Genomic DNA, 25,002 nt, shown 5'->3' with positions numbered 1-25,002 from the left:
AAACAGGATGATAACTTGTAGAGCCAAGGTGTACTATTGAGAAATACAGTAACAAACATTTTGTAACCTAATAGCTTTCATGATATAATTTATGTTTAGTCTGTCTGATAGGAGCAGGTTTTAAAATCTTTTTGATAATGGCCTTCTTGTGTTTAACAATTGCTTGTAGCCAATTCTATCTATTAACGCTTTCCATTAACAATTTCTACTGTGAAGTAAATTATGCATAATATAATAAATATTATATTAGAGCCGGGGTCCCCAACCTTTTATACCCATGAGCCACATTTAAATGGAAAAAGTGTTGAGGAGCATGAAAATGTTTCCTGGGGGAGCCAATAAGAGCTATAATTGGCTAATAATAACTCCATTGTGAACTGTTTGACATTATACTTTGGTTTTATGCAACTAAAACTTGCCTCTGAAATTCAAAAATGAGCACCTGCTTTGAGGCCACTGGGAACAACATCCAAGGGGTTGATGAGCAGCATGTTGCTCTCAAGCCACTGGTAGGGGATCACTGTAGTAGATGTTGGAAAGTCTCAGTTATGAAGAAAGACTGGCCAAATTGAGGTGTTTATGTTGGAGAAGAGGTGCTTAAGTGGGATACAATCACTATGTATAAATATATAAGTGGAACAAATAATAATCTCTCTACTGCTTTATTTACCAGTAGGACCTTCCAGTAGACATGAGGGCATCCATTCTGATTGTAAGAAAGGAGGTTCCATCTAAATATTTGGAAAGGGTTTTTTACAGTGAAAGCTGTGAATTTGTGGAATTCTCTCCCTTAATCAGTTGTACTGACAGATGCATTAGATAGTTTTAAGAAGGGCAACCCCTTTAGCCAGTGAGAAAATACAGTACCAAGCTGATCCATGGACTGGTCTGATTGATATCTTGGATTCACGGATTATTTTTTTTTCCCCTCTGAAGCAAATTAGAGAAGCTTCAGAAAGGGGGTTTTGGCCTTCCTCTGGATCAGCTAGCAGTTTGGCAGGTTTCATATAGAATAAAAGGTGACTGATGTGATGTGTGTCTTTTTTCAATCTAACTTACTCTGTTACTGTGTATAAGTGTAAATATATGAAATATGGCCTATCACAGTAACACATGTTGTAATGTAAGTATTATAAGTCATACAAAGGGATAAATGATAGGTGAAAGAGACATTACATATACACATTTATGGAACCAAAAACCAAAAATTTTCAGACATCAGATTTTATACCATACCAAAAGTGATAAAATATCCAGTAAATATCCATACTAAAACATCATGATTAAATACTTGTGCAAAATATCCCTGTAAGGTTTTGAAAGATAAAATATGGTACGTGTTGATAAAAGTCTTGAGCTGCCAAATGGTATTTTAATTGCTGTTTTATATAAGGGGAGTGGCAAGTGTTTGACATTAAATGGTTAGTCATATTAGTAACGGTACATTAATATATGCATGTTAGTTATCAATTAATAGGACGGAAATAAATGAGTGATAATAGAAAAATTATTTGTAAAATCCTTCCTTTTTTATTTATATAACATTAATAGTTATTATTGGGGATCCATTAACCAGACTGCTTCCTTCTTGTGCAACTTCTGTGCTTCTGAGACTATTTGTGACTCCATTATACTTGCACAAGCAATACTAGTGACAGGAGACAGCAGGTATATTCCTTGTTTGGCAGAAAGATTCTAAGACCTAATGAATAGAAATACCTTTACCCTGAGGATTAAATCCTCCTACAGACATAATAATTCTCTACCGATGTCCTGTTCTATAAGCCTTGTTTTTTATAACATCTAATATAAATGTTTATGACATACATGTAAAATACTGGTATCTACAGTTGGTACAAGCAATTAGAAAGGAGCACGCCATAAAATTTGGTATTGTAGCTTATACCCTTGGACACCAAAATGTATACATTGCAGATTTTGTTTCATTAAGTGACCAAAGAATGCAAAGAATGCTCTTGGAAATGGTAATCTTATAAGGCCATAAGCACAGCACAAATGTTATTCAATAGAAACTCCAGCTGAGCATTGACCTTCATTTGATTTTGTCAAGTTATCTGGGTTTTTTTGCTGGCCTTTAATAACCTTTATGGCAATCATTGCTATGTGGAATAAAAAGTGCAAGCATTGCTAGTTTTGACAGAAGACTAAAGTTTACCGCTAAACTGTAGTGGATGTTTAATAGATCAGTTTCACAAACAGGGACTTATTTATGAGCAAAAGTGCTAAATTGCAGAACTCCAATTGCCCCCAAGCAGCAAACACTTTATATAATTAAACACTTATATTTTTAATTATGTTGGATTTCCTCAACCTAACTTTTTTCCTGCTGAAAACAATTATGCTGTGAGTCACTTCATAGAGCCTTCATAGAAACTATTTTATATGTGTTTTTGTGAGTAAAATGTAACATTGATAAAGAGACAGGTGAAGAGGGCATATGTTTGGACAGGGAGTTGCCACTGATAACAGTAGGAGTCTCTAATATCGAGTTGTTTGTGTAAAGAAAGGACTTGGGTGGTGGGGGGAGATAGCCAAAAGCGTCAGGGCAGTCAGGTTAAGGGCTCTGGCACACGGGGAGATTAGTCGCCCGTGACAAAACTCCCTGTTCGTTGCCATGACCCGCGGCGGCGCGATTTCCTGAAATCGCCGAAAAAGACTTGTGAGGCCATCCCGCCGGCGACTTACATGTTCGCCGGTGGGATGGTGGGTCATGGCAACTCGGGGAGATTAGTCGCCCATGTGAATGTGGTCTTTGAAGGTATTGTTTATTGTTTGAATACTGTGAATGATATTGGTGCATATTTAGATTGACTTCTATAAAAAAAACTTTCAAAACAAGTTCCTATGTCAAGCTTGCTTGCAGAAGTGGAATACCACACTCATTCAGCATATTTAGAAGGCTTATGGTATAAAAAATTATATATCATGTACACTGTACTTTATTCAGTGGGACAAAAAATATTGATTTTATTGTGATTAAGGCATATGTAATCCAGTGTTTTGGACACTCATGTGTGATTTTCCTCAGGAAAACGATGGAAAGATACCAAAAGCCTCTTCCAAAAATAAAAACTTATTTGTGTCTCAGTTCTTTTATCATAGGGAAAAATAGTTTGGGATTTATTTGTCCAAAGGGAGATAAAGATTGCATAGATATGGGAAGTGGGTGGTCCCATTGCTTCCCAGTATTAGAAATAACAAATATGTGGGTATATTGTATCTGTATGCTATGCAAGGTTGCAAAATCTTCTTAAAAACAAAATGTTTATCCAAGGCATTACTGGCTAGTATTTCATATACATATATTTTAGCCTTGAAACTATCACAATCTAGGATCTTACTATTGTGATACATGCTTCCAGTCCTGTAAAGTATTGTTTGACTGACTCTGGTTTCCTTTTATATCCTTTCTAGGACTTTGCCTAAAATTGACACATATGGTTTAAGGGTTTAACTTATATATCCAAGGCCAGAAACAAACGGCCTTTGGTATGTCCATTATATGTAAACCATTGTTTTCGGATGGGGACACCCCCTGATGCAGTTTCCATTAGCCGCCAAGGGGAATTTTTTTGATTGCAGTGGCGTTAAAAGAGAACAATGCTATATAATGGAGGTATAAACTCTAGCTGTGTGTTACCTCAGAAAGCATCAGTGCTGCTGCATGCCTTAGACATTGGAAATAGATTCTTTTTTTAAATGTTCTGTATTGGAAGGACTCTGGTGTACTAAAGGGAATAAAGGTGGCCATACACCAGCAGATCCGCTCGCTTGGCGATGTCGCCAAGCGAGCGGATCTTCCCCCGATATCCCCACCTACGGGTGGGCGATATCGGGGAGCATTTAGGTAAAAAAAAAAATAATCCGATCGTTTGGCCCTGGGGCCAAACGATCGGATTATGTGGGCGGCAATGGGGCAGTCGGATCGGGGACCGCATCAACGAGCCGATGCGGTCCCCGATCCGACCGGATTTTCTAACCTGGCCGATCGAGATTTCAGGCCAGATATCGGTCGGCCAGGCCGCTCTGCCCTGCCCATACACGGGCCGATTAGCTGCCGAATCGGTCCAAGGGACCGATATCGGCAGCTATAGTCGGCCCGTGTATGGCCACCTTAAGTGTAATTTTGATTGAAACAATGAGATGTAATTCCTACCCCTCTCCTCCACCATTTTACTTAGAGTTTTGAACTCTAAACTAAACTTTGTGAGGTTTATGTTTAGTGCCACTTTGTTGAATAGACGTTTATAAATTTGAGAAAGTTTGTTTTTGGTACATAGGTTTGGTCCAGAGTACATATAAGATTTTGATAAAGCAGTCAAATGCTTTCATAATATCTACTTTGAGAAGCATTTTATGAAATGATGTAACCATTTGACCATGGATCTCACTGCGTCTAACGATGATATACAGTTTGGATACTCTTCCATTGCACCAGATTTGTACCAATTTCTTAACGATCTTAAGATCTGGGCCACTATTCTGCGCTCGTTTGCTTGAGGGGAAATTTATGGATACTTTAAATGCCATTGCAGAGCACTTACAGCCAGAAGAGCAGCAGGCATAGAATGTGGCATTTCAAGGGTTAAAGCAGAACTACTGTGTGCTGTGCCCTTGTAATCATTATTTCTCTGGAGTTCTGATTTGAAAATATTTAATTGTACTACCGGTATTTTGGTTTTATAATCTAAACAAGTCAAGAATCTCCATAAAATGAAATGTTATTAATATTGGCATACTCTGTGGGTACACAGTTTTTAACATCAGTTGTATAGGCCCCATAGGTCATCTTGTTTGTTTTTTGCTGATAGACCTTTGTAAGTAATTGCTTCATTTTTTCACTATTTACATATATAAAGATAATTTCGGATTAATTTTACTCCTAGCTGCAATATCCCTTTCCATCTCTATTTTAGCTAGCCTGATAGCTTTTTTGCATGCTTTATTTGCTTCCTTGTACCTGATGAAACTTTCTGCTGTCCCAGCTAACTTTAATGCCTTAAAAGCATGTTTTTCTTTCCAGCCTCGACACTAACACTTTTATTCAGCCATAAAAGTTTTCCTCTGCAATGTCTTTCCTTACTTACAAGGGGAATATACTGACCTGTATACTTGCTAAGCAATGTTTTAAAGATGTTCCATTTTTCCATTTTTACTTCTGTGTTTAACCCTGTGAAAAGCCTTTCCCTGTTGATACATTGCAGAGATGCCCTTATACGGGTATAAAACCCAATATCCAGAATGCTTGGGACCAACGGTATTCCGGATGTGGATCTTCATACCTTAAATCTACTAAAAATTCAATAAAACAATTAAACCCAATAGGAATATTTTGCCTTCAATAAGGAGTAATTATATCTTAGTTGGGATCAAAAACAAGTTACTATTTTATTATTACAGAGAAAAGGGAAATCAGTTTTAAAAATATACATTATTTCATTAAATGGAGTCTATGGGAGATGGGCTTTCTGTAATTCAGAGTTTTCTGGATAATGGGTTTCCAGATAACTGATCCCATACCTGTACTGGCAAAGTCTGCAAGGATACCTACCCCAAGTAATTAAGGTAAAATTAAATGAACATGGACACAATACAAGGCCCCACAGCATACTATTAGGGAGGTGACAGAAGGGGAGACGGCCCGTGGCAAATCTTCGTTGCCGCAGGTGCCAAATCTCCCCGCAATGCCAATCCCATCGGCAAGAATGTAAATCGCCAGTGGGATGGCATACGTGTCACTGAGATTTCTGAAAGTCGCTCGAAGTGGCCTTGAAAGTGGCATTGCGGGGAGATTAGTCGCACGGGACAACGAAGATTTATCGTAGGGCAAATAATCTCCCCATGTGCCACTGCCCTTAGGTTGAAGACACGCAGAGCTACTTGGTAGCAGCTACTTGTCACAGCTGCTAAACACCAGAAAATACCCTGCCATAGACAATACTGAGAATTACCTCTGCTAAAATACAGTTACAGTATCAGTAAATGATCAGCATTGTCTGTTTTAGTAGCCATGACAAGTAGCTGCTTCTAGTAGCTTTGTGCGTCTTCACCCATAAGAACATGTTCTTGATAGCCATCACTTAACAAATCTGCAGATAACTTGCCCACTACAGATATCCAACACACTACCTATAATTACCTTAGTTTCTAGAAGAAGAGGTGCACAACTTGGCAACCCCCATTGTTCTTACCTTTAAAGGAGAAGGAAAGGCTAAGTCACTTGGGGGTGCCAAAATGTTAGGCACCCCCAAGTGACTTAGAACTCCTACCTTGTACCCTGGGCTGGTGCCCCCGTACGGAGAGAACAGCACCAGCCCGGGGCAGCTGCCGGCGCTTCCTGCTTCTTCCTTGCTTGCGCGCGCATGCGCAGTAGAGTGAAAAGCCGAACTTAAACATTAGAGTCGGCTTTTCACTCTACTGCGCATGCGCCGGCCCACGGATTTCGGCAGCAGCGCGCAAAGGAAGGAGGAAGCGGTGTCTACAGGTGCCCTGGGCTGGTGCTGTTTTCTCCTAACAGGGGCACCAGCCTGGGGTACAAGGTAGGTCATGTAAGTCACTTGGGGGTGCCTAACATTTTGGCACCCCCAAGTGACTTAGCCTTTCCTTCTCCTTTAAGTTCCTTCATTAACTTCAAAATAAAAAATCTTAATATTTTATAGTACTAAGATTAACTAACTCAGACTAAAATTTTGCTGGAAAAATGTTTATATGTAATTTTAGTTGGTCATTTTTAGTACTCTTGCATTTAAATCTTGCTATATTTCAATTTATTTACAGTGGGACATTGTGTGTGAAAATGACTGGAAGGGACCATTAACAACATCATTGTTTTTTGTTGGTGTGCTACTTGGTTCATTTGTTTCCGGTCAACTATCAGACAGGTAATGTTTCTTTTTGCTATATAACTATATATATAACACTGATGAAGAAAATCTCACACATGTCAGGACTTATGTCAGTAAAAATCTTTATTGCGGGAGACTTACATTTCGGCCCCACCAGGGCCTTTTGAAAGTGCCCCCAAAACCAGGTAGTAATTTTTTTAATTCCTGACTTGGTGGCAAGTTTTGGTTGAATAAAAACAAGATTTAGTACTAAATAAAGCCCCCTGTAAGGAGACAGTGTGCATAAAGGCTGCCTAATAGCCAATCTTAGCCCTTATTTGGAACCTCCATGAACTTACTTATGGTGCTTGTGTTGCTCTCCAAGTCTTTTTACATTTGATTGTGGCTCACGAGTAAGAAAGGTTGGGGACCCCTGTTTTAACCTGATATGCTATTAATTCTATGCTGTATATATAAAAATATCTTTGATTTATATATATTCTGCATAAGAGAATATTTGGGTGTCTGATAAGATTATTTGAGGCTCTCAGTTATTGAGTTTGATTAGCTTGTTAGTGTTGCTGTTTTTTTAATGTCAGTACTACCAGTATTAAGTAACTCATGTTTGATTTCCTTATTCCATTTATTTGTAGTTTTGGAAGAAAGAAAATTCTTTTTGTGACCATGGCTATACAGACTGGCTTCAGCATTGTACAGGTTTTCTCTACTAGCTGGGAAATGTTTGCCATTCTTTTCCTCATTGTTGGAATGGGTCAGATTTCCAACTATGTTGCAGCTTTCATATTAGGTATGATATATAATAAATACATGATCTTCGTATATAGGTGTATTTCCTACATCTACAAGTTTGTAACTGTATCATCTACAAACTCTTCATATCATGAGTTCAGCAGTATAGTATATACTTTTTTAGGATTTGCTAGGTATGGGACCTGTTATCCATAATGTTCAGTACCTTGGGTTTTCTGGATAAGGAATATCTCTGTAATTTGGATCTCCATACAGTAAGGCTACAAAAAAAATGTAAACATTAAAAAAAATTCAATAGGGTTGTTTTGCCTCGAAAAAAGGATTAATTATAACTTAATTGGGATTGAGTACAAGGTACTGTTTTATTATTAAAGACAAGAAGGAAATCATTTATAAACATTTGAATTATTTCTTTAAAATGAAGTCTATGGGAGATAGCCCTCCCATAATTTTGAGCTTTCTAGATAACGGGTTTTCGGATAATGGATCCCATACCTGTAGTTTGCTCTGGTATTTATAAATGTATCTTAATAGCATAAACTGACCAAAGCTACAGTGCATGTTTGTAACACATGTCCATACGAAACTTGGTTTTAAATAAATTAAAAATAAATCAAGGTTTTTAATTTTTCTTAATAGGGACGGAAATTCTTGGCAAGTCTGCTAGAATCATCTTTTCTACCTTGGGTACATGCATATTTTTTGCAATTGGCTACATGATGTTGCCACTGTTTGCTTACTTCATTAGAGACTGGAGAACACTCTTACTGGCTCTCACTATTCCTGGTCTATTCTGTATTCCACTGTGGTGGTGAGTAAAGAAGATTCTTTGTGTGATATACTGTATATAGATACCCCACATACAAGTGTTTTATTCTCCATTATTTGTATTTGTTAGCTTGCTTTAGCTCTGTTTCTTTGGTACAGAGGTTACACATGACATGAGTTTTCACTCATTACATTCCACACAGTTCTTTGATTGCCTGTGTGTGGTCCCATAAAATGAACACTTTGGCCAATCGACCATATTCACGTTTGGCTGGTTTTAGAAAAGGACCAGTCCACTAATGATTACAGCTGAGGTACCTTATGGTGGTTCTTTTGGTGTGTCTGAGCTTGCACTCATGGCTGCATTCACAATACAAAGATACAGAGAATGCACACAGGAGTACCCACCAATAAGTGTACCACCTATAAACAGAGTAAGCTTCAGCCCTATGTAATCTTATGCTCCCACAATAAAAGCACAAACCCTAATCTATACATTCACCCAGAAAATAAGTCATTGTATATTGAGGGTTATAATAAAAGTTTGATAAGGTTTCTTTGGGCAAGAAAAACATTTTTTTTGGTATTGAAAAATGTAATGTTTGATTTGTTGCAGGATTATACCAGAATCTCCACAGTGGCTCATCTGTAAGGGCAGGCTAGAGGAAGCAGAAGTCATCATCCGAAAGGCAGCAAAGATAAATAGAGTCCCAGCCCCTGCTGTCATATTTAAAACTACTGAAGTAACTATCTATGTACCTTTTTAATTCATTGCTTATCTTGGCTGCTTTTACTGTGGTATTGATCCTGCATGTTCATGCCTTTACACCATACTCATAAGCACCTCTTCTCCAGTATAAGCAGTGCCAAATTTTGATAGCTGTTTATCATAGAAGTAGATGCTTCCATCCCTATCTCATTAAAAGAGAAGGAAAGTTACAATTACTTGGGAGTGCCTAACAAATTTCAGGCACCCCCCCAACAATTGTAATCACTTACCTGATACCCTGGGCTGGTGGTCCTGTTAACAGAAAACTGCACTTCCCTAGGGTTCATGTGAGCATGTAGTCCTCTTCCTTAACTTGTCTATCTTCGGAACCCAGGGGCTGTCGCTTGCGCAGTAGAGAGATAAAGCTGATTTTCTTTTTTAAGTTTGTCTTTTCACTCTACTGTGTGGCACAAAGGCAGAAGAAGAAAGAGGTTGCAGGTACCCCGGACCAGTGCCTTTTACTGCTAACAGGAGCACTGGCCCAGGATACCAGATAAGTACCTTTCCTTTTCCTTTAATGTCCAAATTGATTATTAAAACTGTATTTCTAAAATATTTAAAGATTTAATACATGACTAAATGTTACTGGCCCTGCTTTAGCTAAGTTTATTACCCAAATGCTCGGATCCTGTACCCATTTTGTGAGCAGCAATTTGAGCAGGCATTGGTTAAAAGTAAAAGCCTATTTGTTCTTGTCTCACACACTTGTGTTTCCCTTGTTTTTGTATATTACTAATACATGTGATTATTGTTTTAGTAAACTGATGATCCTTCATAAAAGTTGTGTAATGATTTCTCTTCTTTTAGAGAGACGTCTATTACAGTTTAACACAGTGTGACATTCAGCTTAGAAACGGCCATGGTTAAACATTTCCATCTTTCACAGCTGGAAGATATAGCAGAACGGCAGAAGAGAAGCTACACGCTTCTGGATCTTGTGAAGACCTTTAACGTTCGCATCATCACAATAATGACTGTATTTCTTTGGTAAGCTGGGAAGTCTTCTGAGGAAAATAGGCAACAAAATAGCAGTCATTTTGATGAATTAACAAATTTCCCAAAATTTCTACATACTAGTAAATAAAGGCTAAATTTGTTTTTAGTACAGATATAAAATATCCTTTTAGGGGTCTTAAAATGTGTATGGAACAATTACATTATTTCCACATCTTTGAACAGTAGCTAGAGTCTGCCACCTTCCCCTGTCCTGTCAGATACTTACTTTGGGTCATATATATCAAAGTGTGAAATTCGAACTCGCCACAGTCCAACAGAAAGTCTGTCACACTTTTCCCACTTTCATAAATGTTCTCCATAGTATTTCTACTGATATACTTAATAACAAAGTGGACAAGGGAAGCTTTCAAGGCTTTGTCTGCTTTTAAAATCTAAATAGCATTATGCCATGTCTCAGTGCCCTATAGAAGCACGAGAGAACACACAGTGTGGTTTATCTGAAACACTGCTGCAAATTTATCAGCCATAAGCTAAGTTACATAATTACATAGTCATGTTGGGTTGAAAAAAAGACCAAAGTCTGTCAAGTTTCAAAGCAAACTCCAGGGCTCACACACAAACTTATATTGACCTATCTATACACTCACATACACAAACTATAAATACCAACATCCATACTAACTGTAGATTTTAGTATCATAATAGCACAGGGGCACAGTTGTGCAAAACCAACATAATATTGTGCTAAAAACTTGAGTTGCTCTATAGCTTTCTTTATTACCAGACTGATAAAGGACCATCACTTTGACACAAAACTCAACACTTTTGGAACTAATAAGCTGTAAGTTACACCTTTACATGTTTTTTTTTTTTATCGCTTGCATGTAAGCTCATTCTAGTGCACAATTTTTCAGCTGTACCGACTGTATCCACATATTATGGATGTCCTAAGAGTAACAGGTGGATAGATTTCTAATCCTTTTACAGATCCTTGTTTGCTGCAGTGATGTCCACAAAATATAAGTTGAACCCTGAGAAAAACTTTAGAGAGCCTATGTCTTATTGGAATTTCTTGCTCTTAATAATTGCATTTACAGTAGTATGAGATGGTTTCCTATAGAGCTGGTATAAGAAAATAAGCTTGTTCCTGTAAATGGGTGACTTTGCTACCATATTCAAAGATTGTTGGTACTGAGTATGAGCACGGTTAAAAAGAAGATACTTTTCTTGCCTTTTATATCTCAAATAGGGCATATATTTTCCAGAACACTTTGCTACAAAGCTACAAAATACACAATACCATTTCCCATAGAGCAGTTCATTTGTATGCATTTGTTTACAGATATTTTTTTCTGTAATAATTTTTACCTTGTTCATGGCGATAACTAAGCTGCCATAATCCTTAAATCCAAAACATTTCCTTCTTCTTTTTTTAATATGTAGATGTTTTTTGGTAGTCTCAAGGCATGGTGCTCCTAAGAAACCATATCCTGAGAACCTCAAGCATTCCTGATAATTGTGCCCCTACCCCAAGTATGTAAGATGTATGTCAATCTCTGTCTTTTCTTACAGATGTTGCAAATAGTACTCTAAATAATATAGGGTTTGCTTCAATGCAGACCAGCAACGCCAGTAGCAAGATAATAATAGCATCATTACACACAATACACATTTATTTGTGACAGGGACATAAATCACAGAATTTCCAGGCAGACGTGTTTAGATTATCAGACTGGTATGGGTTAAACACATATTATTTTATTTTTTTGTTTTGTCATGCCATTCTTATTGGTAGTATAGGTAGGTGTTTTATAACCTGCTCAGTGTTTCTGTCCCATTCCCTGCAGGTTGATCACATCTATTGGATATTTTGGTATTTCACTGAACACCCCTAATTTACATGGAGATCCATTCTTAAATTGCTTTCTTCTTGCTGCCATTGAAGTTCCATCAAACATTTTCGCCTGGTTGCTTTTAAGATACATATCAAGACGTTATTCAATGTGCGGTTCCTTGCTGCTAGGTGGGGTTGTTCTTCTTCTCATTCAGCTGGTCCCTCTAGGTAAGTGTTTATTTTTAGGTTCTGGATTTGGATTGAGCATATTTAGAAAAATATGTGCTAAAGTTATATAAATTATATAGTTAAGTTGAGCTGAAAAAAGACCAAAGTCTATCAAGTTCAACCCCTCCAAGCACACTTCAGTGCACATATATATAGACTTACTCTGACCTATATATACATTCACATACAGTAAATAATAATATATATCAGTATCTGTTCTAAGGGGGTGGCTTCAGGTGCGCTGATTATATTTATGGGAAAAAAGATCACCCATTATTTCTCTATAATGTCCTCTAATGTACTTGTAAAAAGTAATCATGTTCCCTCCCAAGAGCCTTTTCTTCAGAGAAAACAATCCCAACCTTGACAGCCCACCCTCATAGCTTAAATCTTCCATCCCCTTTACCAGTTTAGTTGGTCTCTGCACTCTCTCCAGCTCATTAATATCCTTCTTAAGACTGGAGCCCAAAACTGCACTGCATACTCAAGGTGAGGCCTTACCAGGGATCTATAAAGAGGCAAAATTATGTTTTCATTCCTTGAGTCAATGCCCTTTTTTATACAAGACAGCACTTTATTTGCTTTAGTAGCCCCAGAATGATACTCCCTGGAATTAGACAAACTTTTACTTTCAGTCTCCACCGTCAAGTCATTAATAAACAAGTTAAAAAGCAAAGGACTAAGGACAGACCCCTAAGGACAGACTAACACTGGTCCAATAAGATAATGTTCCATTTACACCGCCACTCTTTGTAATGTATGCTTCAGCTAGTTCTCTATCCAAGTACAAATATTTTGCTCCAAGCCAACATTCTTTAACCATTAACCTTCTATGAGGTACAGTATCAAATGTTTTAAGTCTAAGTAGATCACATCCGCTGCTATCCCAGTAAATGCAAAACTGCATAATATCTTGCTCTCTATCTACATGGAGACAGTCATATGTATGAATATGTTGAATAAACTCGTGCTTTTTAGTGTACATCTACTAGGCCTAATGCTAAATGTCAATATGTCAAGAGAAGGAATCTTAATTATATTTTGTGTGTGTTTAATTTGTAGATCTTCAGATCTTATCTACTGTTCTGGTTATGGTGGGGAAGTTTGGGGTCACAGCAGCTTTTTCCATGGTGTATGTTTACACAGCTGAACTTTACCCTACCGTAATTAGAAACACAGGTGTTGGAATTGGATCAGTGTCATCCCGAATAGGAAGCGTCATTTCTCCATATTTTGTTTACCTTGGTAAGTTTCATCATTCTTTTTAGGTTTTTGTGTACTCTTTGGGTGGTGCAGAATGAGATCTCTTATTCCAATACAGTGCAGTGCTGTTACACACACAAAATCACATAACAACCAGTTGTATAACCAATCTTGGGTACATGCCCTAAAGGGTTCAATCAGTGTTGCATTGCAGCTGTGAGGTCCTAGGTTTGATTCCAATTAGGACAATTGCCTATGACTAAGTACCAGAAGGGTACGAAACGCATAAGGCAAAACACTGTGGGGTCTGTATGCTTTTCATATGGATCTTTGAATAAAACATATTTTTTAAGCAAATATTTTTCTTTGAGTTTGGGATACTGCAATATGGTATTTAACAACATTTGATACTTGTGTAAGGTCTGTCTTTAACTTTTATTATTGGTTATTTTCCATAGGTGCTTACAATAGATTGCTGCCTTATATTCTCATGGGGAGTCTGACTGTGGCTAATGGAATCCTGGTCTTATTCTTCCCAGAAACCTTTGGGAAACCCCTCCCAGAGACGATTGAGCAGACACAAAGCATCAAAGGGTAGGATAACTATTACTTAGCTATGTAACATTTTAGACATTTAAAAAAAAAAAAAAAAAAAAAAATATATATATATATATATATATATATATATATATATATATATATATATATATATATATATATATATATATAATATCGGATCTGTCGCCCAGAGTGATGGATCTTTTAGCTACCGGTGGGGAAATAATTTTGACATGATATAGTTACATAAAAACATTTGAGAAAGGCATTTGTTTGCTTGTCACTGGGTGTAACATGCCATTCCACTTGTTTCACTCACAGAATGGTTTATTTTTTTTCCCAAGGTTATGCTGCAGAAGAAAGATACACAGAGAAGATATTGCATACCCAGAAGTCAAGAAAAACTGTATTTTGATCAACACAAAGTTATGATGAAAGACATCTGCCATTGTGCAGAGTCTTAATTATCATGTGAAAGTCTGAAACATTCCAAAAAATCCTGGACAGTTCTTTAAAAGGGCTTCAAAGAATCTTAAACCATGGCCTAAGGAACAAAACTGAGAACACTTGAATTTTTTGGACAGTTAATGTTTATTTTTATCACTCTATTTTTTTTATTTGGGTTTCATGGAGTAGAAGGTGAAACAAAGGGTTTGAGGGTAGCTGTTTCACTCTCAATTTCAAATAGCTGTTAATCTGACTTAAAAAATCAGAAATCTCTTTGGAAGTTACTACTTTGGAAAACTTTTTCAAGTTTTATTGGACATGGAATTACAGTGGATTTAAGTTTGTTTTCCTGACACAACAGAAAAAGACTCTAATGTAAGAGTGAAATAACAGTAGTGATTTTAAATAATTACAATGAATACAACAACAGATATAACCTATTGCATAACTGATGCTCCCTTGGCAGCAATTCCAGCCTGGCAAAACTGCTTATACTCTCAGATTAAACTGGGGCCATGAGGGAACTGCCCTTTTTCAGCCATAAATTCCTCTGTTGGATTGAGATTTGGAGTACCCTGGAAGATGCAGATATATATAAGCCATTCTTGTAGTTTTGCCTTTATGCTTGGACTCAATGTCTTACTGAAATACACTTCTTTTCCCAAGGCTTTCACTTCTTGCAGGATTCCACTGTGTGTTGCTACATTGATTCTACCCTCTTTTCACACAAGTTTTCCAGCACCTGCTGGTGTTTAATCTAATGGCCAAAAGGCTCAATTGTTCGATTCATTAGACCAGTGCTGTCCAACTGGCGGCCCGCGACCCCCCTCTGTGTGGCCCCCCACCTGTCTGGCTGCTTTGATGGCTTACTCTTGTGTAAGGTTTAAATGGTATCAGTACTGAGATTAACTGCCCCCCCTGCATGGTTCTCACCTCAGATTCAGGCTGTAATCAGGCTGTATTGTTTAAATATGTAATCCCCTGTGTTGTTCACACCTTTTAATCTCTGCATTGTTCACCCCCTGCAGTGTTCACACCTCAGGCTCAGGCTGTAATCACCCATATTGTTCCCCTGTTCACACCTCAGGAGCAGTAGAAACCCACAAATAATCCCTGCACTCTACAAAAAGAACATATACTGAGGTGGTACTGCAATTAAAAAGTTTTTTAATATATAGTTATTGTGCAGACTGTAGGAGCAGTGCCAGCATTGTGTCACTGTATGCTGCCTGTGTGTGCCATACACACACAGGCAGGGTAGGGCAAGCAGATTATGGCACACACAGGCAGCATAGGGCAGGCAGAGTATGGCACACACAGGCAGAGTATGGCACACACAGGCCAAGTATGACACAAACCAGCCAAGAATGGCAAACACAGTGAAAGTATGGCACACGCAGGCAGGGTAGGGAAGGCAGAGTATGGCACACACAGGCAGGGTAGGGCAGGCAGAGTATGGCACACACAGGCCAAGTATGGCACAAACCAGCCAAGAATGGCACACACAGTGAAAGTATGGCACACAGGCAGGGTAGGGAAGGCAGAGTATGGCACACACAGGCAGGTTAGGGAAGGCAGAGTATGGCACACACAGGCAGGGTAGGGCAGGCAGAGTATGGCAGGTTTTTGCTGTACTACAACCATTAATATGGGTATGGTCATGTGATAACATGGGTGCGGTTTCAAGTGGGTGCGGTTTCAAAAAGGGGAGTGGTCAAAACTGGCTTCCATTATCGGCCCTCCGCCACGTAGGTCGGAAAAATTCCGGCCCTCGCTACAACAGAAGTTGGACAGCACTGCATTAGACTATAGAACCTGCTTCCAGTTAATTTGAGTCTCCCTCTTGCCTTCTGGCAAATTGTAAGCAAAATGTCATTGAGTTTTACGCAACAGGGCCTTTCAGTTTTGCCACTCTTACTGAGTTTGCACCTATGCAACAGTTAACAAATAGGTTTTCAACCGCACAGCCCTTAGATCAGGCTTGATGCATCAATCCTCGCAAGGCACACCGCTGAGCCATTCAATACAATCCAAATATAGAGGAGAGCACCATAAAGCAGAATTCTGCTAAAATGCTATTTATTTCAGACCAGTTTTTTTCATTTTGGGGTCAGTACACACTGCAGACTTTGGTATATCTATGCATATTGGGCATCAATCTGTTCAGTAGGCCTCTGGTGTTCCTATTTGGGGTGAGCTGCCTTTGTACGCAAGAAATTGTGTGAGCTAAATGCGGCAAACTGCAACATTTTTATGCGATTTTCTCAAATGTCATAAAAACCACTAACTTTAGGAAAGCTTTGCAGATTGGTACTTTGGTGTAGAAAGGACTCTTTACCCTTGTTGGATTTGTCAGAATGTGTACTTTCCAAAAATATATGGTTTTCTGGGGGTCTCTGTATAGTTAGGGGAGTTACGGTACATAATACGCTGTCAGGGGGCTCTGTGTGCAAAAGCTAAGTTGGTGAGAAATCCATATGCGCTATTTTCATTTTGGGGTCAGTACACACCACAGACTTTGGTATATCTATGCATATTGGGCATCAAACTGTTCTGTAGACCTTAGGTGTTCCTATTTGGGGTGATTTGCCATTGTATGCAAGAAATTGCGTGAGATAAATGCGGCAAACTGCAATATTTTTATGTGATTTTCTGAAATGTCATAAAAACCACTAGCTTTAGGAAAGCTTTGCAGATTGGTACTTTGGTGTAGAAAGGACTCTTTACCCTTGTTGGATTTGTCAGAATGTGTACTTTCCAAAAATATAGGCTTTTTAGGGGTCACCCTACATTTCTGCAGCTTCTACCCCTCATAAAACTGCCACGTGTTTATGAATTAGGTAAAGATAAGCCATGAAATTTAGTGTGCACAAGGTATATTTGAGGGTATCTAAGTGCCATGTGGTTTGATAAACCTATGTACAGTGGGCATCAAACTGTTCAGTAGACCTCTGGGGTTCATATTTTTTTATCTTGGTACCTAATGACCTGTAGAAAATAAGATGCTGTATAGTGGAAGTTTTGAGGTGATTTTTGGAAATGCCATAAAAATCATCAAACTTAGGAAAGCTTTATTGCTTGGTACTTTGGACTAGAAAGACATGGGTACCCATTTTAGATTTGGGGGGATGTGTACTTTCCAAAAATATATGACTTTCTGGGGTGAATGTACTTTTAACTAGCATTATCCCACATATAATGATGTAAATGTATTGATTTTGCAGAAGCTGAAATGACAGAAATGATAGATCATATGGGGGTATGTTCTCATTGGGGCCCCTACATGCCACATACTTAGGTAAACCTATACATATTGGGCATCAAACTGTTCAGTGGACCCCTGGCGTTAATATTTAGGGTGTTTTATCTTGGTACCTAATTCTATGTGGGAGATAAGATGCTGGAAACTGGAAGCTTTGAGTGGATTTTTGGAAATGTTATCAAAATTGCCAACTTTAGGAAAGCTTTGCGGCTTGGTACTGTGGAGGAGAAAGACATGGGTACCCATTTTAGATTCAGGGGAATGTGTACTTTCCAAAAATATATGGCTTTCTGGGGTGAATGTACTTTTTACTAGCTTTATCCCACATGTAATGATGTAAATGTTGATTTTGCAGAAGCTGAAATTACAGAAATGACAGTACATATGGGTATATGTTCACATTGGGGCCCCTACATGCCACATACTTAGGTAAACCTATACACATCAAACTGCTCAGTAGACCTCTGGGGTTCATATTTAGGGTGTTTTGTCTTGGTACCTAATGACCTGTAGAAAATAAGATGCATAGTGGAAGTTTTGAGGTGATTTTTGGAAATGCCATAAAAATCGTCAAACTTAGGAAAGCTTTATGGCTTGGTACTGTGGAGTAGAAAGACATGGGTACCCATTTTAGATTCGGGGGAATGTGTGCTTTCCAAAAATATATGACTTTCTGGGGTGAATGTACTTTTTACTAGCTTTATCCCACATGTAATGATGTAAATGTTGATTTTGCAGAAGCTGAAATGACAGAAATGACAGTACATATGGGTATATGTTCACATTGGGGCCCCTACATGCCACATACTTAGGTAAACCTATACATATTGGGCATCAAACTGTTCAGTGGGCCCCTGGCGTTCATATTTAGGGTGTTTTATCTTGGTACCTAATGCTATGTGGGAGATAAGATGCTGGAAACTGGAAGCTTTGAGTGGATTTTTGGAAATGTTATCAAAATTGCCAACTTTAGGAAAGCTTTGCGGCTTGGTACTGTGGAGTAGAAAGACATGGGTACCCATTTTAGATTCGGGGGAATGTGTACTTTCCAAAAATATATGGCTTTCTGGGGTGAATGTACTTTTTACTAGCTTTATCCCACATCTAATGATGTAAATGTTGATTTTGCAGAAGCTGAAATGACAGTACATATGGGGGTATGTTCACATTGGGGCCCCTACATGCCACATACTTAGCTAAACCTATACATATTGGGCATCAAACTGTTCAGTGGACCCCTGGCGTTCATATTATGGGTGTTTTATTTGGTTACTTTATGACCTTTAGGAGTTAAGATACTATAGACTGGAAGCTTTGAAGCGATTTAAAAAAAAATTCATAAATTTTGATAAAAACCGATAACTTTAGGAAAGCATTGTGACTTGATAGTTTGTAGTAGACAGACAGTTGTGCCTATTCTGTATTCCCCAGAATCTCTTCTTTCTAAAAATGTAAAATTTTCTGGGATAAACCTTCTGTTAGCGGAATTTTTGGCCTTAAAATCTAAAGTATGCAGCTTTCTGGAAATTTGGTAGTTTACTGCTGGGAGTTTGTGACCTATACAAGTGAGAAATCTCCATAAAACTATATATATTTGGTATTGGCACGTTCAGGAAACATGGGACTTTCCAAATCAGGTGTATTTTCATGCATAAAATAATTTTTGTTTCTGGTATGTGTGTTTATATTATGGAAAATATAATTTTTTTTCATTTTTTTAGACATTTAGAAGCCTATATCTTGTTACAAAATTGGAATTACACAAAAATTCTACCATATTTTAAAAGCTTAGGTTGTCCTGAAAAAAACAATATATTGTTTTCCTGGGTAAACTAAAAGTCCCCCCAAGGAAAGGCCCCTAAAGTGAAACAGTGCAAAATGTTCAAAAACTGTCTGGCAGTAGAAGTTCCGCTTTGTTCAAAACGGCTGGCAGTGAAAGGGTTAAAAGGGAAACTGTTGTGAAAAAAAACTTACATATATTGTAAATTCTTAAATTTGTAATCATTTTTCTAAATAAAAAAATTCAAAGTTATTTGAAATATATAAAAATTGATCCCCTGCTCTTTACTTTCTTAGCAGCATTGGCACTTAGCATCTGCATTCACTGCTGTCTCTTGAGGAATTGTTTTTGGAGACAGGTACCATGTTTGCCGCAATTGGAATCTTGGCCATGTTGTTACAAGGAGAAGGGTAGTTATTTGCCCCTTCAACTGGTTCATTTGGGCTAAAAGTGCCTGCCTACAAACATGCCAACCACCAGTTTTAGCTGTCTGGGCATTCTTTATGTGTAGAAGTATGTATGTCAGAAGTTAATTTTCACACAATACAGCAGTGAATGATAAACAGGAGTTTGCTGTAGATGTAATAACACATAGCAAGAAAACTTTGCACTCTGACAAGTAACCAGCCTCTTGGAGTGTTCTTCTCTTGGCTGCTGTTTAACCTGCTCTCTACTGAAATGTTATTTAAAGTCACAAGTCTCTGTCCACATTTATGTGGCTAACTATGTAAATGAGGTGTCCCAAAAAAGCAAAGCATTGTGTTCCAGTAGATCTTGAGCAACTGACCAATAGAAAATAGCAGCATCATCCACAAGCTGATTTAGTACATTGCACTTCTAGGAAATTCCTATTTTGATGTTGTTTTCCTTTAAAACTATGCATTCTGTCATTGTAGTGTCATGCATGGGCGTCCGCAGAAAATTTTCCAAGGGGGGGCAAGTAAGCTAGCATCATCCTGCAACAGACAAATATATATATATATATATAAATATATATATATATATATTTTTTTTTTTTTGCAGGATGATACTAGGGGAGGCTAAAGATGGCCCATACACAGACTGACCTACAGCTAATGTGACACTTAGTGGATTCGCTGCTGGTGTAAAAAATTAACCTCCCAACTACCTCTTGCCGTTCCCACTGACTCCCAGGGATACTGTACAAAAGTGCAGGTGGGGGTGCTTTTTTTTTTTACCCTAAAATGTTTAGTATGTAAAAGTATTCATACGCGCACTTCTGTTAGGGGATCTGCAAACATTTGTGTTTGGGATCAGTTAGCTTAAAGGGGTAGTTCGCATTCGAATTCACTTTTATTTTTAATGGTTTTTCAGTTATTTAGCTTTTTGCTCAGCAGCTCTCCATAGTTAAGGGGCCTACTTGGAAAAATAAGTAATACAAAATTATAATAATAATAAAATTGTAGCCTCACAGAGCAATATTTTTTGGCCCCCATTTGAAATCTGTATAGAGGCAGAACAGAGGCAAATTATTCAAAAAAATTAATTAGGAAGACCAATTGCAAAGTTGCTAGGAATAGGCCATTTCATAACATACTAAAGGTTAACTTAAAAGTGAACCACCCCTTTAGATGTGTTTATGTTAGTTTTATAGCAAGAAAGGCAGTGGGTACTGACTCCCCATTATATACAGTGAGACGCAGTCCGTATTTACAAACCCAGCACATTATATACAGTGAGAAGCAGTGGGTACTGATGGCAGATATTCAGGCCCTGGCACTATAACACTGGCACTGATACACAACATTGGCTCCACTGTAACTTACTATAAATGAACAAAACAATGACAAAAAAAAAAAAAAATAGTAAGTGCAAAAAACAACAACAAATATATAAACACACAATGAGCTTTTTCAGAGGGAAAGAGTTAACTTACCCTCCATGTGTTAGGGTAGGGGATAGATTATAAATTATTATAGATGTCAGGTCAGGCAAAAAACAATTTAATGTCAGCTAGTGATTCTTTAGAACTGTATAGTACCTGTGTATAGTACCTGTGTATAGTGCCTGTGTATAGTGCCTGTGTATAGTGCCTGTGTATAGTACCTGTGTATAGTGCCTGGGTATAGTGCCTGGGTATAGTACCTGTGTATAGTACCTGTGTATAGTGCCTGTGTATAGTGCCTGGGTATAGTACCTGGGTATAGTACCTGTGTATAGTGCCTGGGTATAGTACCCGTGTATAGTACCCGTGTATAGTGCCTGTGTATAGTACCTGGGTATAGTACCTGTGTATAGTACCTGTGTATAGTACCTGTGTATAGTACCTGTGTATAGTGCCTGTGTATAGTGCCTGGGTATAGTACCTGGGTATAGTACCTGGGTATAGTGCCTGGGTATAGTACCTGTGTATAGTACCCGTGTATAGTGCCTGTGTATAGTACCTGGGTATAGTACCTGGGTATAGTGCCTGTGTATAGTGCCTGTGTATAGTACCTGGGTATAGTACCTGGGTATAGTGCCTGTGTATAGTGCCTGTGTATAGTACCTGGGTATAGTGCCTGTGGGATGAAATCTGCAGCAAAAGTTGAGAGTTGGTTCTTAGGTAAAGTTACAGCTGCAGATTCTTCTTTTCAGTCTTCATTTCTGTTTCCAGTTTGCAAAATCTCCCGATCCCTGTGTGCATCTGTGCTCTGATTGGTCAATTTTACTGTCTGTCAAGGAAGCTGTGCTCTGATTGGAGAATCCACAAGAAGAAAGATCCAATCGGAGCACAGCAAAACGGGCTTTAGGGGACAGTGCAGAAACGAAGTAAGGGTTTTTTTTTTTGTTTTTTTGTTTTTTTTGCTACTTTTCCAGGGGGGGGGGGCAAGTGCCCCCTTCTGTGGACGCCCATGGTGTCATGAATTTACATATCCCATTACACCAGAGCTTGTAGACCCTAATATGCGACTTCATTAAAATAAGTCCCCAAATCAGTTTAGTCTTGGAAATTACACTTTTTTCTCAAATTCTTTATCACATAAAACATTTATAGTACAGGTATCGGACCCCTTATCCGGAAACCCGTTATCCAGAAAGCTCCGAATTACGGAATGCCCGTCTCCCATAGACTACATTTTAATCAAATAATTCAGAATTTTAAAACTGATTTCCTTTTTCTATGTAGAAATAAAACAGAACCTTGTAATTGATCCCAACTAAGATATAATTAATCCTTATTGGATGAAAAACAATCCTATTGGGTTTAATTCATGTTTTATTGATTTTTTAGTAAACTTAAGGTATTGAGATCCAAATTAGGGAAAGACCCCTTATCCAGAATACCCTTGGTCCAGAGCATTCTGGATAATGGGTCCCATACCTGTATATGGATTTTAGACTTTATTTGTAGTATGTCAAATATAACATGGAAAAAAAGACTGGGTATTAAGGTTCTGTTTGCTCCAACCCTGTTGCCTTATTGTCCCATGTCAGTATGGCACTGAGTTCAGGAGAAGTAAAGATGGAAGCTTCAGCCACAATACAGAACTTTATTATGTGTCTGTTGTACCTCTGTGTGGGTGCTGTAATTACCATGCAAATGAGATTATTTTATATCCTAATGCTTGGTCAGTCAGCACTGAAGCATAGGGGTTAGCATTGCTGCCTTCTATCACTGGGCTTTTGGAGCAGGGTGTTATTTGCAAGGAGTTTGCACAGGGTTGGACTGGGGGGTGCAGGGCCAGGGCTTCTGCCTCAGGGGCCCCTGCACCCCCAATGGCCCCGGTCAAATTCACCTCCCCCCCCACAGGAGCCTCCAACACCCTCCGATCCCCTCCCCCCGAGCGTGCCTAAATGAAACTCACCTGGCGGATCACAGGAGCGCCCTAAGGGGTTCCGCTCTGGCCCACCGGGGTTTTTCCTGGTGACCCGGCAGCCCAGTCAGACGCTGAGTTTGTTTTCCCCATGCTTGCATCAGTTTCATATGTACTCCGAATCCTTTTACTCTCCAAAAACATACAGGCAGATTCATTTGCTCTTGATAAGATTGACTTTAGTGTACTTGGCATGGTAGGAGATTTAGATCATAAACTCCTCCAGAGCAGGGACTGATATAAATGTAGTGATATAATCACTACAAAGTGTCATGGAAAATATTAGAGAAATTAGAGATACTAATAACTTTAGATTGTGGGAAATGGCTTGTGTTTATGTACCAACTACAAAGGCCATGTCACATCAATAATTATAACATAAACTGGCCTTTATGCATTGTTCCTAAATGCTGGCAGTACTCTCAATAAAACTTGGACATAATTCGATGTTGCTGAATGTTGGATGTGCTCTAGTCCTTCAGAAAATCCACAGGGTTACAAAATGAGAGCTCTACCCTCTAACAGAGGTGTCTTGCTTCATAGCGGCTTGACGTTCCTTCCTTGTGGCAACCGCTCTGCAAACAGTATTATGCAAAGCCAGCTTGTAGTCATATGAAGTTGTTCTGCATTAACAGAGTAGTTAGGGGCAATACACCTACTAAATATCAACTTTACAAACTGAAGAGCTGGCATGCTTAACTTTTTCCGGATGAGTAATGAATGCCTTGTACAAACGTGTGTACAGACATTATGCTGCTTTGCATAGTCATTTAGCTAGTGGAAGCCAGGTGTTTATTCCATGGAATTTTATTTCATGTTAAAGTTTTATTTCAAAGCAAAAACCTTTTCAGCGGGGCCCGGCCGCAGTAATTCCTGCTTAGGAATCCCCACCAAGTTCCCCCACACACCTGCTCTCCAGCCCCAGGTAGGAGACAAGTTGGGGAGAAGGGATTTTTATCGTCTTACACAGCTATAGAGGTCACAGGCCCTGTGGTCCAGTTTTCCTAGTCCCCAGGCCCCTCAAGACAGTGAGATCTGCTATACTAAAGAAAACAAGCAACTTATTGGCTTTATTACAGTATTTAAATATATTGGTTTTATAGCATTTTAATTTGTATACAAATAAAATAGCAGTGCCCAATGCTGCTGGTATATACAGATTATCTCTCCCATTTATTTTTTTCCTCTTCTGCCATTTTACTTTTCTACTTTTCCTTCTGGCCACTTATATTTACACTTTGCATTCCCAACACTGGGCAATGAGAAGATCACAGTACCAAGCAGCTACCAAGTGGCTGCAGCTCAAAGGTTTATGTTATATGTTTATCAAATTACTTATTTTATTGTTTCCACTTGGGTCCCCCAAGTGCAATATCCCCTGTATTCCCCTGATTGTGGCCCTGTCTACACATACTATCATGCATTTACATACTCCTGGGAGGAAACTAAAGGGTATCAACAAAATTCATGAGGAGGGATTCAGGAATGGCAAGAAAAGGGAAATAAAGGTCCCCATACACTATAAGACATCGCCAAGCGAGCGGATCTTTACCCGATATCCCCACCTACGGGTGGGCGATATCGGGTAGGAAGTTGCTTTAAAAAAAAATAATCCGATTGTTTGGCCCTGAGACCAAACGATCGGATTACATTTTGCGGCCATGGGCAGTCGGTTCGGGGACCGCATCAACGAGCCGATGCAGTCCCCGATCAGACCAGATTTTCTAACCTGGCCGATCGATATCTGGCCAATTTCAGGCCA

The 25,002-nt window shown here is 38.7% G+C and overlaps 1 protein-coding gene across 1 annotated transcript in view; it reads left to right on the top strand.

The window, feature by feature from the left end:
* The window catches only part of slc22a4 (solute carrier family 22 (organic cation/zwitterion transporter), member 4), a 28,625-nt gene extending 13,572 nt beyond the window's left edge, over nucleotides 1-15,053 (top strand). The window contains 9 exon segments of the mRNA NM_203992.1: nucleotides 6,799-6,902; nucleotides 7,499-7,653; nucleotides 8,256-8,427; nucleotides 9,001-9,127; nucleotides 10,040-10,140; nucleotides 11,958-12,172; nucleotides 13,235-13,417; nucleotides 13,834-13,969; nucleotides 14,278-15,053. Of these exon segments, the coding sequence (NP_989323.1) occupies nucleotides 6,799-6,902; nucleotides 7,499-7,653; nucleotides 8,256-8,427; nucleotides 9,001-9,127; nucleotides 10,040-10,140; nucleotides 11,958-12,172; nucleotides 13,235-13,417; nucleotides 13,834-13,969; nucleotides 14,278-14,365 (1,281 nt within the window). The 3' untranslated portion in view covers nucleotides 14,366-15,053.
* The last annotated feature ends 9,949 nt before the right edge of the window (nucleotides 15,054-25,002 follow it).

Source organism: Xenopus tropicalis, chromosome 3 (assembly GCF_000004195.4).
Source record: "Xenopus tropicalis strain Nigerian chromosome 3, UCB_Xtro_10.0, whole genome shotgun sequence".
Taxonomy (NCBI): Eukaryota; Metazoa; Chordata; class Amphibia; order Anura; family Pipidae; genus Xenopus; species Xenopus tropicalis.
This window is presented reverse-complemented; position numbering and strand designations above follow the sequence as displayed.